This window comes from Epinephelus moara, chromosome 7, assembly GCF_006386435.1.
Source record: "Epinephelus moara isolate mb chromosome 7, YSFRI_EMoa_1.0, whole genome shotgun sequence".
In the NCBI taxonomy this organism is placed as follows: Eukaryota; Metazoa; Chordata; class Actinopteri; order Perciformes; family Serranidae; genus Epinephelus; species Epinephelus moara.
In genome coordinates, this window is record NC_065512.1 from 8,569,584 (window position 1) to 8,586,774 (window position 17,191).

The following is a 17,191-nucleotide window of genomic DNA, read 5'->3' on the forward strand; positions in this document are numbered from 1 at the left end:
GTCGGCTCTGCAGCACAGGCTGTGTTACATGCAAGTGACCAAAGTGAGTCTTGTCAGGTTCAGTGGTTTCTCGTATCTTTTGAGGAAGTATATACGGTTATATGGTTTTTTGCTTTTCCTAAAAAGGAGAAGTTTTTGAGCATTCTATGCTATGTGAAATGATCAAGTAAACAACAATGAAATAAACATAGTGTATGAATGTTATTTGTTATGAAGTTGCCTTAAATAGACTTGTAATGTCATGGTACCTATAGGGAAACTTGAGAGAGGGTTTATACTAGTAAGGTGCGTTGCAGCTGCACGACTCGAAATAGCCCAGAGCTGTGAAAAAAAAGAAAAGAAAAAGGAAAACCCAACTCTCCCACCCCACATAGAGATACATAAGTATACACATACGCACACACACACACACACACACACTAGCTATCACTAAAGAGACATGGCCGAGCACCGAGACCCGAGGCACGGCAAAAGCCACCTCTGGGGGCCGTCCACACTGAGAGGGCCCACGGACCACGGCCACAGGGAGCGCCGCCGTCCACACTGAGAGGGCCCACGGACCACGGCCACAGGGAGCGCCGCCATAGAGACCACCCCGACCCGGCAGTGCCCTTCAGCCACCCAGGTCTGAGCTGTCCACGGGACGGCACCCCCATCAGTAGACCAGGAACAACTCTCAGTGTGGTAGGTCCCCATGAAGAAACACTGGAGGTAAAGACGGACTAAAACAGTAGGATAGGATAAAAGGTATAAAACAAACCGAATAAACAAAAAGCTATTTAGCTCATAAAATTAAGTTAGTAGCTAGGTAAGAATGATCTCAAACAGAGACATACAATACATTAAAACTAAAACCTATAACTAAAATAACAAAAGATAAAGATTAAATGAGATAACGTAAAAAGAGGAAGGGTAAGAACATTTTTTAAAAAACAAAACAAAAAACAAATAGATAAATCGGTTCAAAGCCTGATAAAAGGAATTTAAAATAGATAAATGAAGAGATCAGTTAAAAGCCTGATTAAAAAGATACACCTGTATACAGATACATGCTAAAAATCCCAGCATCCTGCTGATACAAAAAATCATTCTGACTTTTCGGCCTCCGACCATTTACATGTTGATGTACATGTTCTGTCTTTCATCTTTAATTCATTCCACTTTGAATTTCGATGACCTCTGCATGTTTTTCTATGGAAGCGAATTGTGACTAATATTTAAATTAAAATGCATTTACAGAAATGCTTTTTCATTTTAAGAATGTGGCTGCATTATTTGACTCATATATAAAATTAATCATCAATCATCCTATTTGCATTTTAATTTTCTTCTTCAAGACTGCTCATTCTTTTACTTAATTAAAATGAAAAAGAAAAAGTCATTTGAGATTTAATTTTCAAAATATGCCCCAGCAAATAGATACCAAAATTCAATTTGAAATGTAAAATTTGAAAATTAAAATGCATTTACAGAAATGCTTTTTCATTTTAAGAATGTGGCTGCATTATTTCACTCATAAATAAAATGAATAATCAATCAACCTAATTGCATTTGCATTTTCTTCTTCAAGACTGCACATTTTATGCCATAATCAAAAAGAAAACAAAGAAGACATTGCTATTTCATTTTCGTGGTCTGCCCTGCAAAATAGTGCCCATAATTCGAAAATGATTTGGCAATCTGAGCGGCGCAGGAGAGTGACGTCAGTAGCCGCTCTTCTTCAGCTGACCATGGTGCTACCCATCTAATACAGTAGGGGGCGGTGTGCACATTTGATATATGGATGCATCACAGATCATGGCGCTCCCTGAGATTGTGCTTTCTAAACATCGTAATTTCCCAAAACTGAATAAATACCACACATAGCAACACAAAACTGCTTTGCTAGCTCAATCATGTTGTAACTAAGATATCTGCTGGAAAAAATAATTTTTTCATGGACTGTTCATTGAGGATGCGGAGTTAATACGTCCGCTGACTTGACAGTCACCTCAGCAGAACCGACTACAGTTCTTGTACAGTAAGTGATGAAACTCCAGTGGTTATAATGTCTCTTTTTTCCAACTTCTGCTGAAGTCATGAGTGTCAGAGATAGTTGCCGAAAATATCTTGTGCAGATTACCCAGCACTGAAACTGGAACTTTATTAAAATAGCTGCAGTGGATAGAACTGAAACTGGAACTTTATTAAAATAGCTGCAGTGGATAGATCACTGCCCAGCCAGCATCTGCATGTGGGGCCCATGTGGGTAGTAAATGGGCTGGAATTTGGGCCCTGTATGGGATTGTCCATGGGCTCCATATTGGCCCCATGCCAACTGCCCACATCAATGACTTTACCCATGTGGGGCCCACATGGTTGTGATAGGGCTACCTGGGTACTAAGTGGGTATGGGTCCACAATGGGCATCTTATCCTGGGGCCCACTTAGGTAAACCCACCCATGTGGGCAATTGGCATGGCACCCATAAACAATCCAACACATACAAATGCTGGCTGGGTGGCTCTCAAGGGAGTTCCAGGGGGTCCCCAGAAAACTATACACTATAGAAGTAAGAACCAGTCTTACTTGTCATTTTATGTGTCTCTATGTAAATAGAGTCTAATTCTAAATAAATTAAACATTTCAAACACCTCTACAACTTTGGTTGTGCTTGAAAAATCCAGCAAATAAAATAAAATAAAAGTGCCCCACCTTCTCAGTTGCCTCGTCACATATTGATGTTTGGTCATGGACTTTCCACGTCCAGATACGATGTGAAAGGTACCCTGGGTGTGCTGGTTGTTGACGTTCTGAGATGCCGTGTCAAGTTCTGTCTGTTACATGCATTGTCTTCTTTCAAAATACACTTCCGTTTTCACAGGAAATTTAACGTTTACATACAGTCTCTTTCAAAATAAAAGCACTACATCAGTACAACAACGTGAATTGAGGGGTTTTTTTTTTCCTCCAACAACTAACGCACATGGTTAGGTTTAGGAAAAAAGAACAGGGTTTGGCCTTCTAATCTTACCGGATGCAAACACCGCTCTCCTGGGTGAACGTTGGTGTTTGTTGGACCCATCCACTACATCTCCCACCCCCCCAACTTGGACTTTCACCCCTTAAATTTCTTTGTTGTCCTGCTGCATTTCTCCCCGATGCACTGCCCTGCGTCATTAAACTGTAACAGTGACCGTCCTCGTATCATGCGGACGTTAAAGGACGAATATTATTCTTTGAAACAAACAAGTGCATGTTTATCAGTAAGGTCAGGAAACACACACACACACACACACCGTACCGTACTTCATGTAATACCAAGATCAAGGATGACAAAAATGTGTTAAACATTTCTTTTTGTATTGTTTTATATTTGCAGCTGCTCCTGGAAATATGGCTTCATTCCGGCGTTTTTATTTATGCAGGTTGGGTCAGATGACTTTACATTGCAGTTAGTTATGGAATACAAATTACACAGCTTCACAAATATTTCTTTCTCTCTTTAATCATCTCAAAACATTCTCATTGCAAAATTAAGTGCATATTGTATATATGCTACTCTACAGCAGGAAACAGCTCTTCAAAATAAAAGCATTGTGTTGGAAATTCACTGTACTTGAAAATAAAGTGTATTTTTTACCAACTTGACACATTTACGAGTCACTTGCGATCCATTCAGAATGGATTCGCGACCCACCAGTTGGGAACCACTGATCTAGGGGTAGGTGAAAGCACAAACTTTATTGGCTGCAGCTGTTACAGAGTGGTTCAGGAATGAGTCCTAAAACTGGGAAATGAGTGAGCATTTTAGCACTCCTGGTTCCCTCATCTTGAAGTCAGTGGGTTTTTGGTTAGATGCCTGAAATAAGGTCTGTTTAACACAAGCTTCAGAGACTTTGAGGTTTTGGTCTACGCATAAAATATGTCAGTCAATACACAAATTGTAAATTTTGAAGCCTTAATGCATCTTAAAAAAGACGAGCTAACAAGTGGCTAAATGAGACCACAGAGCATCATCATGCCAAACTCACCTTTACAGCCTCGTTATGGTGAGGACATTGAAGTCACACAACCATAGTGTTGTTTGTTTATAGCCCAATGTTAGCTTTTTCCTTATGGTGATTGCATTGACACTTCAGAAATAATAAAAACTGTGTTCCTTTATAAAGACTATCCTGCTAAACAAATCCTGTAAGTATCACAAACGTTTGTTTGCCACAGAGTTTATTTTCTGCAATTATCCAAAATCTTATTGAAAAATCCCACAGGCTTTTGTTGAGGGAACCAGGGCAATGTTAACTTCTGTGTTGGTCTACAAAAGGCCGTCATCTCTGCACTACTCTATGGGGCTTTCAATTGCATCACATGATATACACACACATACACACACACTGGCTGGAATGGCGGTGAATCATCTCATCATGACAGAGCATTATTGCCAAAGCCAAAGCATTATCAAATTGATCATCTCAAAACTGTCAGCAATGTTGAGCCATTTTCTCACAGATCCACCGCAGTAAGGTTTTACATGACCGGTCATTCCACTCGCCGTTAAGTCTGATATGGGCACAGTCCTCTTCACCCCACTGTGGATCTCCACCACCATTATCAGGCTGGTTGTTTCCCCAGTTGCTGACAGGTTAAATAATGAACAAGAGAATCATGATACTGTAAATGTCTGACACAATCACAGTTCCTGCATTTAAATAATCACCTGACCTCATAATAACTCATCAATTCACCAATTTTGGATAACAGTTTATATGACGTGACATAATTTATGAAATCTGTCAGCTTGGGTTGAGTCCCATTTCATTATCTATAATAAATCTGTGTACAATATTTAGGCATGCGCAGCAGCTATGAATGAAAGAAATGTCTGCTGGAAATGCAAATCAAGCAAATTCTAGTCTTGTTATATAAAATGATAGTTGTATATGTTAATGTCTTCAATCAAAGCAAGGCCTTACCTCAGAGTCAGTGGAGTTCCATCTATCCATTTCCAGGTTCCTTCTTCATCTCTGTCAGTCAAACCGATCCAAGCATATGTCTGGGTGAACTTATTGAGAAACTCCTGTTCAACATAAAGAAACCCACAGTACAGTTTAGTTTTAACCACAATGTATGTGTGTGCAGTTTACAGTTTACGTGGGTGCAATCTTTGAGGGATGTGCTGTGCACTCAGCCCAAAAACAAGATAGTTTTCAATATCCAGGTATGTGAGTGGAACTAGTGCATCAGGGTCTGGAGTTCAGATCTATGTTGTTAATTGTGATCAGTTTGTTGGAGTTCTGTTGCTTGACCACCCTAGCAGGCACAATGAACTGGATGATGGTCCCTCCAAACAGCTACAGAGACAAGCGAACAGGAACCAGGAAGGTGGAAGCAGAGCTCTTGGTCGAGGACAGAAGGCAGAGTGGTTTACCAGGGAGCAGGCGAAACAGGAGAATGAGGGACAGGCAGGGTCAGTTACAACAAAGCAGTGAGGGAAAAGAACAATGTGGCAAGGAGAGTCTGTGACGAGGGAGTCCTTATAGTGCCAGGAGGTAATGATCCACAGGTGAGAGGCTTGATGAAGTGGGCGCGATGGACGGGCAGGAGCGGGAAATGTGTGGACAGGTGATAGGCTGGCAGGTAGGTGTGGTGGTGAGAGTGGCAAACTACTGAATGAGCTGAGAAGCTGGCAAGTATGGCAGGTAAAAAGTGCCCAATGTGACATCACAAAATGACTCATTTCACTATCGTGATTTGATCTATTTGGTCCTGTAATATTTGGAGGTCTAGAAGAGCGGCTATTCAGTTAGCGGAGGGTTGAACAGGAAGTAGTTGTTAGAATTGAAAGCAAGGCTGAGCAGCATTCCTGTGGGCCTGATTCAAATGTGCACATATTCCAAATACACACCATCGAAGCAATGGCGACTTGTTTACTTTCAGTACTTCCTCAAATCTGTCAGTATTGTGCACACACACACACACACACACAGTACCTGCTCTGCAGAGCTGTCTATCACCACCAGATCTGCTCCTCTGCCTCTGCAGTCCTTTCTGGCTTCATTCCAGGAACCACTCACAGAAGAGAGGATATAACAGGCGCAACTGAACATCTTCCATCCTGCAGGACACGTTTTCTCTGTAAGATACAAATAAGAGATATTACAGATAACAAGACTTGTGTCAATAGCAGGTAAGGACCCTCTAATGATGGTCATTTGGTTGGTGTAACCTTTTGGGACAGACTTCTTCAACTCTTCAGTCATTTCAGTGATTCTGGCTTTCAGCCGGTCTCTTTCTTCAGTCAGGGAAGAAATCTTGTCATAACTGGCGTTGAGACTCTCAGTCAGGTTGGCTTTGATCATGGAGAGATCTGGAGCTGATCCATATGCTGAGACATGGTCTGAAATAACCAAGAGACATTTCACTAAAACACAAACAACCTTTTGCATTCACACNAGTCAGGTTGGCTTTGATCATGGAGAGATCTGGAGCTGATCCATATGCTGAGACATGGTCTGAAATAACCAAGAGACATTTCACTAAAACACAAACAACCTTTTGCATTCACACGATGCCTAATGTATTTCACAAGACTACATATTTCCTTATTTTGCCCCATGATTGTGAAAGACTATCATACCAATCTAAACCAACACATGACTAATGAAAGTGTTTAGTAAAACTGTAGCAGACTTCAGGAAGTGAAGTATATTTTCCACTGCAGTTTTTCAGTAACATTAACAAGTCAAAGCTACAAGCAGCCATAAACGGGCCCTTGCACCCTCTCACACGTCAGGGGTCCTGGCACGACACTGGTCTGCACCTACTTCCCATGGCCAGGAGGTAATGCAATCATCTTGACTTAATATCGGCATATAAAAGTCCTCAGGCCAGGACCGTTATCAGGCACGAGCAATTTGGGGCAGATTGGACGATGTACGCTCAAGTTACAGCAACTTTCTCTTTTATGGCAAAACACGCAAAATGGCTGCCACACCACAGCAGCAGTGTTTCAAGAAAAGCTTTTAACACCTTTTAATTGTGAAGGTCTTTAGATAGCATAGAAAAAGTGTGTGTTTTAGAAAACACACTAAAATTTCACAATAAATTCTAAATGGCTGACTTTCTGTTAGGTTTAGTTCATGGCTTCAACAGACATCTTTTTTTACATTTGCCAACCAAATTCATACATCTTGGTGAAATGTAAATTATCAAATTCTCACCATTTGTAATATGTTTTCTACAAGTTTCATGAGTTCTCAAGCGCGTTTCGCCCCTCAAAAATGCAACTGACTTGCATAAATAACACTAATTCTCAGCCCACTCTCACATAAAAATTGAGGACATGGGTCAACTGTACAAACAGTTTATTACAACCCAGACTTGGTTTTATTTTTGTGTACACCTTCTTGTGGCTGTAGTAATTATTTCAGGAACAGAGAAGGACGTGACATGCTGAAGAGTGGTGAAGAAATGAGTCATATAATCCAGAAATTAGTTTGCATTTTAGCACTCTCAGTCCCCTTGTATTGATGTCAATATTTTTTTTTCAGATTCCTGAAATAAGGTCGTGGTAACACAAGATCAAGAGAATTTCACATTTTGTTTGTTGCCTAGCATTTAATACCCCACTCGTGAATTCTGAAGCTTTTATAGCTTTTACACGTTATAGAAGCTATTGTGCACAGATATACAGTAAATACAGGTGTGCCTTGAGACTTTGGCTTGCCCTTTGGTGTGCCTTGGGCACAAAAAGTTTGAAACCACTGGAATATGGCACCAAAATGAGTCCTTGTTTTGTTGAGTTGGCTGCTAGGGTTTGATTTTGTTCTGTGTATAATTGACAAAATATTGAAAATGAAACTACTTTAACAGAAAAAAATAAATGATGCCTCAATACAAGAAAGTCAATCAAACAAAAATAGATCAGAAATAATAATAATATTAATTTCAAGAAGTAACAAAAATTGAAAAGAGTGTGAAATCTAGGGAGAGCATTTACAGGAATGTAAATTAAACTCACAGTGGACACAGACGCCGATGAGTCCAACCAGCAGGAGAACACTGAGCAGCCCCAGAAACAGGACAACAGCTCCAGGAAATCTCTTTGAAACCTCGGAGCCTGAACACAGAGAACACCAGTGAATATAGAAAATGATAAATCAGAACTAATGATGATATTAAACATTCTTACCTGTCTGTTTTTGGGGGGTTCCTCTGAATTCAACACATTCCTCATATTCAATATTCGCATAAACTTCCTCCATTGATGCTAATGATGATCTGAGGAGTCGGCTCTGCAGCACAGGCTGTGTTACATGCAAGTGACCAAAGTGAGTCGTCAGGTTCAGTGGTTTCTCTCATCTTTTGAGGAAGTATATACGTATGGTTTTTTTCTTTCCACAAAAAGTTTTTGAGCATTCTATGCATTGTGAAATGATCAAGTAAACAACAATGAAATAAACAGTGTATGAATGTTATTTGTTATGAAGTTGCCTTAAATAGACTTGTAATGTCATGGTACCTACAGGGAAACTTGAGAGAGGGTTTATACTAGTAAGGTGCGCTGCAGGTGCACGACTGGAAATAGCCCAGAGCTGTGAATGTCAGTGTAAAGTCTTAATGTACCAACAAAATGGAGGAAGTAACAGTTCACGGGAGAAACTAGAGGAAACAGTGACGGATATTTTTACGATCATAAGTGCATCTCAGGGTCAAACTTCATAACCAGCCCAGTTGCCTGAAGAAAATGTTGGGATTGTACATTTTTGTACAGAACGAGATATTTTACACCAAAACATGATGTTTTCCTCACCACAACCGAGTAGTCTTTGTGCCTAACCCGAACTACATGTTAACTACAGTTCCCACTACATATTGTACAAATGTAATGTATCCGTGGTTTGAAGAAACATACAGTACCAACATTTATCTGATGATTGGCTTGTTATTATAATACATATTCAGTATAATGTGCAGCTTTAATTGCACATGCTGTGCATCAGCACAGGTATACATACACCTGTATACAGATACATGCTGTTGAACTTCAAACTTTGTGTAGTTTGGGGGTAAAATGGTACAATCCATTTGTTTAGGCTAGATTATCCCATGTTTTTACTTAAAATGTGTTGTATACACTCAAGTCTGTGAAAAACCAACCAAACTGCGGGTCTGTAAAATTGAGGAACAACTTGTGATGTTTCCTCTAGTTTCTCCCATGAACTGTTACTTCCCCCATTTTGTTGGTACATTAAGACTTTACACTGACATTCACAGCTCTGGGCTATTTCCAGTCGTGCACCTGCAGCGCACCTTACTAGTATAAACCCTCTCTCAAGTTTCCCTGTAGGTACCATGACATTACAAGTCTATTTAAGGCAACTTCATAACAAATAACACTCATACACTATGTTTATTTCATTGTTGTTTACTTGATCATTTCACAATGCATAGAATGCTCAAAAACTTCTTTTTAGGAAAAGCAAAAAACCATACGTATATACTTCCTCAAAAGATACGAGAAACCACTGAATCTGATGACTCACTTTGGTCACTTGCATGTGACACAGCCTGTGCTGCAGAGCCGACTCCTCAGATAGTCATTAGCCTCAATGGAGGAAGTTTATGCGAATGCTGAATACGAGGAATGTGTTGAATTCAAAGGAACCCCCAAAAAACAGACAGGTAAGAATGTTTAATATCATCATTAGTTCTGATTTATCATTTTCTATATTCACTGGTGTTCTCTGTGTTCAGGCTCCGAGGTTTCAAAGAGATTTCCTGGAGCTGTTGTCCTGTTTCTGGGGCTGCTCAGTGTTCTCCTGCTGGCTGGACTCATCGGCGTCTGTGTCCACTGTGAGTTTAATTTACATTCCTGTAAATGCTCTCCCTAGATTTTACACTCTTTTCACTTTTTCTCACTTTATAAAATTATTATTATTATTATTTCTGATCTATTTTTGTTTGATTGACTTTCTTGTATTAATGCCTCATTTATGTTTTTTTTCTGTTAAAGTAGTTTCATTTTCAATATTATGTCAATTATACAGAGAAAAAAATCAAACCCTAGCAGCCAACTCAACAAAACAAGGACTCATTTTGGTGCCATATTCCAGTGGTTTCAAACTTTTTGTGCCCAAGGCACACCAAAGGGCAAGCCAAAGTCTCAAGGCACACCTGTATTTATATCTGTGCACAATAGCTTCTATAACATGTAAAAGCTATAAAAGCTTCTGAATTAACGAGTGGGGTATTCTATGTCGTAAACAAAATGAAATTCTCTTGATCTTGTGTTCACCACAGATCCTATTCCAAGCATCGAACAAAAACCCACTAAAGACTATTGACTTGAGATGAGGGGACTGGGAGTGCTGCAATGCTGACTCGTGTCTGGATTTTAGGACTCATTTCTGCACTACTCCTGTCACTTCCTCCTCTGCTCCTGAAATAATTACTACAGTTAATATAAAACCAGGTCTTGGCTGTAATAATTCTTCAATTTCTCTGTGAGAGTGAATCAATTAGATCAGCTTCAGATTTTGTCTATGCCATCTAAATACCTTTACAAACAGTAACAAAACCCGGCTCAATAGGGGCAGGAGGCTGCAACATATAAAAAGAGGACGTTACAACATTTTACCAACCAGCTTTGTTGTGTAACCCCCAAAGCATTAAACAAAAGCACAAACAAACTAAAAGAAACAAAAGGGACTGGAGACCCCGGTCAAAAGGAACAAAAGGAGGGAAGACGCTGGACCAACCACACAGTGGGCCGTCGCTCCCAGCGTCTCCTCCTAAACTATCTTAAACATGAATTAAACCTAAAGAAAACAAAAGAGACGAATAACGTGACTACCGGCAATCTCCAGCCCAAACTAAAACAACAAAACCCCAGCACCTAAACAAGCATGGGGGAAAAGAACCTGCTTGGGGGACAGAAAACGATGGAGGAAGAAAACAACTCCTCAGTACCTGATCGGCTGTCGGTGTGCCATGTGCCATGCCTCTCCTGTCTCTACACTCCCTGTCCCTCTTATCACCTCCTCCTCTCTCTACCTGAGTGCAGATTGCCCTCAGGTGCGCAGCAGGCAGAGGGTGGAGGGAGACCAGGCTGACAGAGAGAGAGAGAACAGGCTGCTGCACATCACACCCCCACCCTAAAACCGTGAATGGGGGGAGCGCCACGGACAACATTCACATACAAACAGCTGACTTTGTGACAATGTGTCAGCCAGGACATTCTCTCGGCCTTTGATGTGCCTGACCTCCACACTGACAGACTGTAAACAGTGTTGCTGTGGTGTGGTGTGGTGTGGTGTGGTGTGGCAGCCATTTTGTGTGTTTCCCCATAAAACAGAAAGTTGTTGTAACTTGAGTGTACATCCACCAGTCTGCCCCAAATTGCTCGTGCTTGAGTCCTGGCCTGAGGACTTTTACATGCCAAAATAACTGCATCACTTACTGGCCACAGGAAGTAGGCGCAGACCAGCGACATGCAGGGACCCCTGACGTGTGAGAGGGTGCAAGGGCCCATTCATTGCCATTCCAGCCAGTGTGTGTATGTGTGTGTGTATCATGTGATGCAATTGAAAGCCCCATAGAGTAGTGCAGAGATGACGCCCTTTTGTAGACCAACACAGAAGTTAACATTGCCCTGGTTCCCTCGACAAAAGCCTGTGGGATTTTTCAATAAGATTTTGGATAATTGCAGAAAATAAACTCTGTGGCAAACAAACGTTTGTGATACTTACAGGATTTGTTTAGCAGGATAGTCTTTATAAAGGAACACAGTTTTTATTATTTCTGAAGTGTCAATGCAATCACCATAAGGAAAAAGCTAACGTTGGGCTATAAACAAACAACACTATGGTTGTGTGACTTCAATGTCCTCACCATAACGAGGCTGTAAAGGTGAGTTTGGCATGATGATGCTCTGTGGTCTCATTTAGCCACTTGTTAGCTCGTCTTTTTTAAGATGCATTAAGGCTTCAAAATTTACAATTTGTGTATTGACTGACATATTTTTTGCGTAGAACAAAACCTCAAAGTCTCTGAAGCTTGTGTTAAACAGACCTTATTTCAGGCATCTAACCAAAANGTTTGGCATGATGATGCTCTGTGGTCTCATTTAGCCACTTGTTAGCTCGTCTTTTTTAAGATGCATTAAGGCTTCAAAATTTACAATTTGTGTATTGACTGACATATTTTATGCGTAGACCAAAACCTCAAAGTCTCTGAAGCTTGTGTTAAACAGACCTTATTTCAGGCATCTAACCAAAAACCCACTGACTTCAAGATGAGGGAACCAGGAGTGCTAAAATGCTCACTCATTTCCCAGTTTTAGGACTCATTCCTGAACCACTCTGTAACAGCTGCAGCCAATAAAGTTTGTGCTTTCACCTACCCCTAGATCAGTGGTTCCCAACTGGTGGGTCGCGAATCCATTCTGAATGGATCGCAAGTGACTCGTAAATGTGTCAAGTTGGTAAAAAATACACTTTATTTTCAAGTACAGTGAATTTCCAACACAATGCTTTTATTTTGAAGAGCTGTTTCCTGCTGTAGAGTAGCATATATACAATATGCACTTAATTTTGCAATGAGAATGTTTTGAGATGATTAAAGAGAGAAAGAAATATTTGTGAAGCTGTGTAATTTGTATTCCATAACTAACTGCAATGTAAAGTCATCTGACCCAACCTGCATATATAAAAACGCCGGAATGAAGCCATATTTCCAGGAGCAGCTGCAAATATAAAACAATACAAAAAGAAATGTTTAACACATTTTTGTCATCCTTGATCCTGGTATTACAGGAAGTACGGTACAAGTGGAAAACGAGGAAGCTAGCAATGAATCTTTGACACTGATACAATCATGGACAGCTCGGAGCAGAACTCCATCTTTAATTGTTCCATGTGTTGTCTTAAATGGCACTTTGCTTTATTGCATATCTTGTGTGTGTGTGTGTGTGTGTGTGTGTGTGTGTGTGTGTTGTGAAACAAATGGTACTGATTGTGTAAGCAGAGGATTTCATATATGGTCAAAGAAGTTGTTTAAATGCTGTGATTTTGGGAGTGGTTTTGTTGCTGTATGACTATATAACCCTATTGGGGGACATGTGCTAGATACCGATTGCGAACAGTGGCGGTTGTATATTTTGCGGCACAGTTCCGGCAGAATTTCCAATGGCTTCCGATAAACAGAGTGGACACTACGGTGCTAGCGATGATGTTATGGACATGCAATGGGAGCCTTATCCTGCTGGTTATTTTAACAAAACAGTGTTTGAGAAGTTTAAAGAACCAGACGGGATAAAGGATTCATTACGCTCCAAAAACTTACCCAAGGCCGCTGATGCAAATGTTGCTAGAGGATGTATTCAAAAAGCAACCTCTCTAGCCCCAACAACTATAGAACATTTGTTGTTTTGATTTCTCTATATGGTCAAGGTAAGTTGTTTAATTGTTGTACAACTATATTACGACGTGTCTGGACATGTGCTAAACAAGGGTTTTGATTGCCGGCAGCTGTCGATTTTACTGGAGCTCCATTCCTTCCGCACTTTGGAGCTGTTGCCACCACGTGTTGAGGAGGGGCGTTTTTTAGGAAGTGATGTGTATAGTAATGTCCAGGGTGTGGTTTGTCGCTGCTATATAGTCCAACCATGTGTCTGTTTGTAACAAACCTCAACTGAGGACGCTGATGATCTGTGATTTAAACATGAGAACCTTATACAGAAGGGACGCTGTATTCTGCATTTCCTGTCTGAGACCCTATACTCTACAAAGATGGAAAATATAGGTACGTCTTTTAATTCTATGACGCCAACACGCCGCATAATTATAAGCGATGCTGAGCCGCTTTTAGCTCCTAAAAAGAAAAGGGCTGCTTCCACACATCTAGCCCATTTTTGGACCAAAAAGCATGGGCACTCAAGTATGAGTGGGATGTAAAAGACTTCAGGGTTTCCGGATACTTGTTTGACCAGGGGGCGGTGTATCTCTACACCAGAGAAGCCGATGAACTGTTTTTACAAGGAGTTACCCCACACGTCTGTTTTTTTGCCAAAGACTGGGACCATTTCAGAAACAAAATTTATAAGGAGTTAAGTAATTCGAAAGGCGTGTACACAGTACAATGGGACGGTTCAGTGTCTGGAGAGACCTATCGTGTGGAAGGACATTTGGAAGAAATTAAACAAGAGATTTTTAATGAAAATTACGCAGTTGCGCAAGCATGTGTATTGTTTTGCCTTGGTAACATACTGCCTTCTCAGCAAGACATACAAGACATTGCGGAAGCTGTTTTGCAGGAGTGGACAACTACCCCAAAGACTGCACTCTGCTGTTCAAAAATCTCTGAAAATTTGGAGCAGAAATAATGGGAACGTGTGTAGCCTGCTGAACTATACCAAAAACCTGTATGTCATGTATAGGCGGAAAACTCTGTTGTGTAATGCTGTTAAAAATACGGTGTATGATGCCAATAGTTTATGTTGCGCTATGAGACAGATAGACTGTGTCAGAGAACTAGCAGAGGACTGGTCCTCTATGGTGTAAACAGTTGCTGACAAATATACCGACATAACATCTAGTCTTATCGATATTCTTAATTGTTTTCCTTTAAATGATGATGAATTTCACAAACTTCATGTAGCTTGTTTTTGTGCTTTTAGTATTGATCTGTGTGTATTGATGTTAAACAGAAAACAACCCTTAAATGTTAGTAGTGTGAGGCAGTGTCTTGTAGAATCGCTGATTAGAAAAAATTTAAATGCATGGTTTGATTTTATAAAATATGTATCAGTGTACTGACATTTTTCAGACACACTTATGTCCTACTAGGCATGAGGGGATGACAAAAATGAAAGCCCTAAAAAACTGTCAATTGCTACTCATTCTTATAACACCAACCACGGAGAAGGTCATGAAAAAAATATAATATGCACCAGAAAGCGCTGGAGGATATGGAGGTATACAAAGGCTAAAACAGGCAGTGTTCGAAAGTACCGGTATTCATTTAGTAGATTCTGACATAGAAAATTGGCTCATAAAACAGGATGTTACACCCTTCACAAAACGGCCCTAATACATTTTAAGAGAAATTGGGTGCTAGTAAATAAAATAGATCAACAATTTCAGGCAGATCTTGTAGACATGACTGCTTATTCTTCGGAAAGCAATGGGGTACACTTTTTATTAACATGTATAGATGTGTTTTCAAAGTACACCTGGGTTCGATGTTTAAAAAATAAAAATGGAAAACATGTCACTGTTGCTTTTAAAGACATTTTAGACGAAGGCAGAATACCCAATAAATTACAGACAGACAAAGGAAAAGAGTTCTTGAACAAAGAGTTTAAAGACTTAACTAAAGCTAATAATATTATTCATTTCACCACGTCAAATGAGACAAAGGCTAGTGTTACTGAACGTTTCAACAGGACTCTTAAAACCAAAATGTGGAGATATTTATCAGCCAATAATTCTATACGTTATGTGGATGTTTTGCAAGATTTAGTAAGTGCCTACAACTCGAGTTACCACCGAAGTATTAGAATGAAACTGGTTGAAGTAACGAACGATAATGAGCACATAGTTTTTGATAATCTATATAAAGCAAGGAGCAGTGATTCGCTTCAATGGAAATTTATAGTTGGTGATACGGTGAGAATTTCAAAATTAAGACAGCCTTTTAAAAAAGGTTATGAGCAAAATTATACTGATGAATATTTTACTGTAACAGATTGCATACCAAGAAGACCCCCTGTTTACAGGTTAAAAGATTACGATTGAGAAACATTACAAGGAACGTTTTATGGATCAGAGCTGCAAAAAAATATTGTGGATAAAGACAAAACTTTTAAAATAGAAAGTTTCTTATCTAAAAATAAACACCAGGGGCAAAACATGGTGTTAGTCAAATGGGTGGGATGGCTAGATAAATTTAATTCCTGGATTCCGGAAAAACAGGTCATTCAGCTGTCGTAAGGGGATCTCGTACGTATTGACAATGACAATGACAATGTGTGCAATGCATTACCTAAGAACTGTGGTCTCTTTTACAGAGCTGCTGCTGAAATTTCCCGCTCCTGGGATTCTTCTAGGGATCTCAGAACTGTTTTGGAAACACTAGTAGGATTAGAACCTCTTGTAACATCTTAAATAGCATTTAAAAGAAAAATGTTCTGTTCCTACTTACCAGAAACAAGAGCCATTTCCACAAAGTGTAGAGAAGTGAGCGTAAGTAGGTGTCTAGCAAAGTGTTGTCTTCACACAAGCAGAGATGCGATGTGCACAAGTTTTCACTTGCCATGGGACATGTCCTTAAATAGGCCCTTCCTGACCGTTTGGCCACTAATAAACCGCTCAGGGAGGGGTTTTGATCACGTCACAAGATGTGAAATACTTTCTTATTTGTTGATAATGCCATTACTATTATGTGGTAAGGAGGTGATGTTTTAAAAATTGTGTGTAATTTTACCATATGTAAACAAAAAAAACCCAATCAGTCTTTGACAGGGACTCTCAACTGCTATTTTGCTGAACCACTTTTCAAAAGAAATACTCTTGTTGAACTTCAAACCTTGTGTAGTTTGGGGGTAAAATGGTACAATCCATTTGTTTAGGCTAGATTATCCCATGTTTTTACTTAAAACGTGTTGTATACACTCAAGTCTGTGAAAAACCAACCAAACTGCAGGTCTGTAAAGCTGTTAAAAAAGATCCAACACCATGTTCATTATTATTTGAGGAAAATAAATAAGCTCTTTATTTAATTTATTTTATATCATCAACCATTTCCCTCTTTGTGGAAATGAAAAAAGGGGGAATCTGTTTTATTACCCTTCTGATGGTGATATAGCACTTCTCAGCCCCCCACTGTCACACCTATGACAGCTGCAGCGCTCACTACGTGTGTTGTTTTAAACTTAAGAAGGTAAAGGAAGCAAACTCCATGAGACCTGATGCTTTCCTTCCTTTAAAACGAAAAGATCTGCAATAAAGCAAAGTGCCATTTAAGACAACACATGCAACAATTAAAGATGGAGTTCTGCTCCGAGTTGTCCATGATTGTATCAGTGTCAAAGATGCATTGCTAGCTTCCTCGTTTTCCACTTGTACCGTACTTCCTGTAATACCAGGATCAAGGATGACAAAAATGTGTTAAACATTTCTTTTTGTATTGTTTTATATTTGCAGCTGCTCCT

The 17,191-nt window shown here is 39.9% G+C and overlaps 1 protein-coding gene across 2 annotated transcripts; it reads right to left on the reverse strand.

The window, feature by feature from the left end:
• Positions 1-4,045: 4,045 nt before the first annotated feature.
• Positions 4,046-16,324, reverse strand: LOC126393240 (CD209 antigen-like protein C). 2 transcript variants are annotated; one of them, XM_050049238.1, is made up of 6 exons: positions 16,183-16,324; positions 8,000-8,098; positions 6,206-6,376; positions 5,970-6,112; positions 4,953-5,056; positions 4,046-4,614 (listed from the first exon to the last, which is right to left on the reverse strand). In XM_050049238.1, exons 1-6 carry the CDS (start codon positions 16,196-16,198, stop codon positions 4,461-4,463), a joined length of 687 nt encoding a protein of 228 aa, XP_049905195.1. In that variant the 5' UTR covers positions 16,199-16,324; the 3' UTR covers positions 4,046-4,460. The 2 variants fall into 2 exon arrangements, with proteins under 2 accessions (XP_049905195.1, XP_049905194.1); XM_050049237.1 differs by lacking the exon at positions 16,183-16,324 and adding an exon at positions 8,171-8,284.
• Positions 16,325-17,191: the final 867 nt, after the last annotated feature.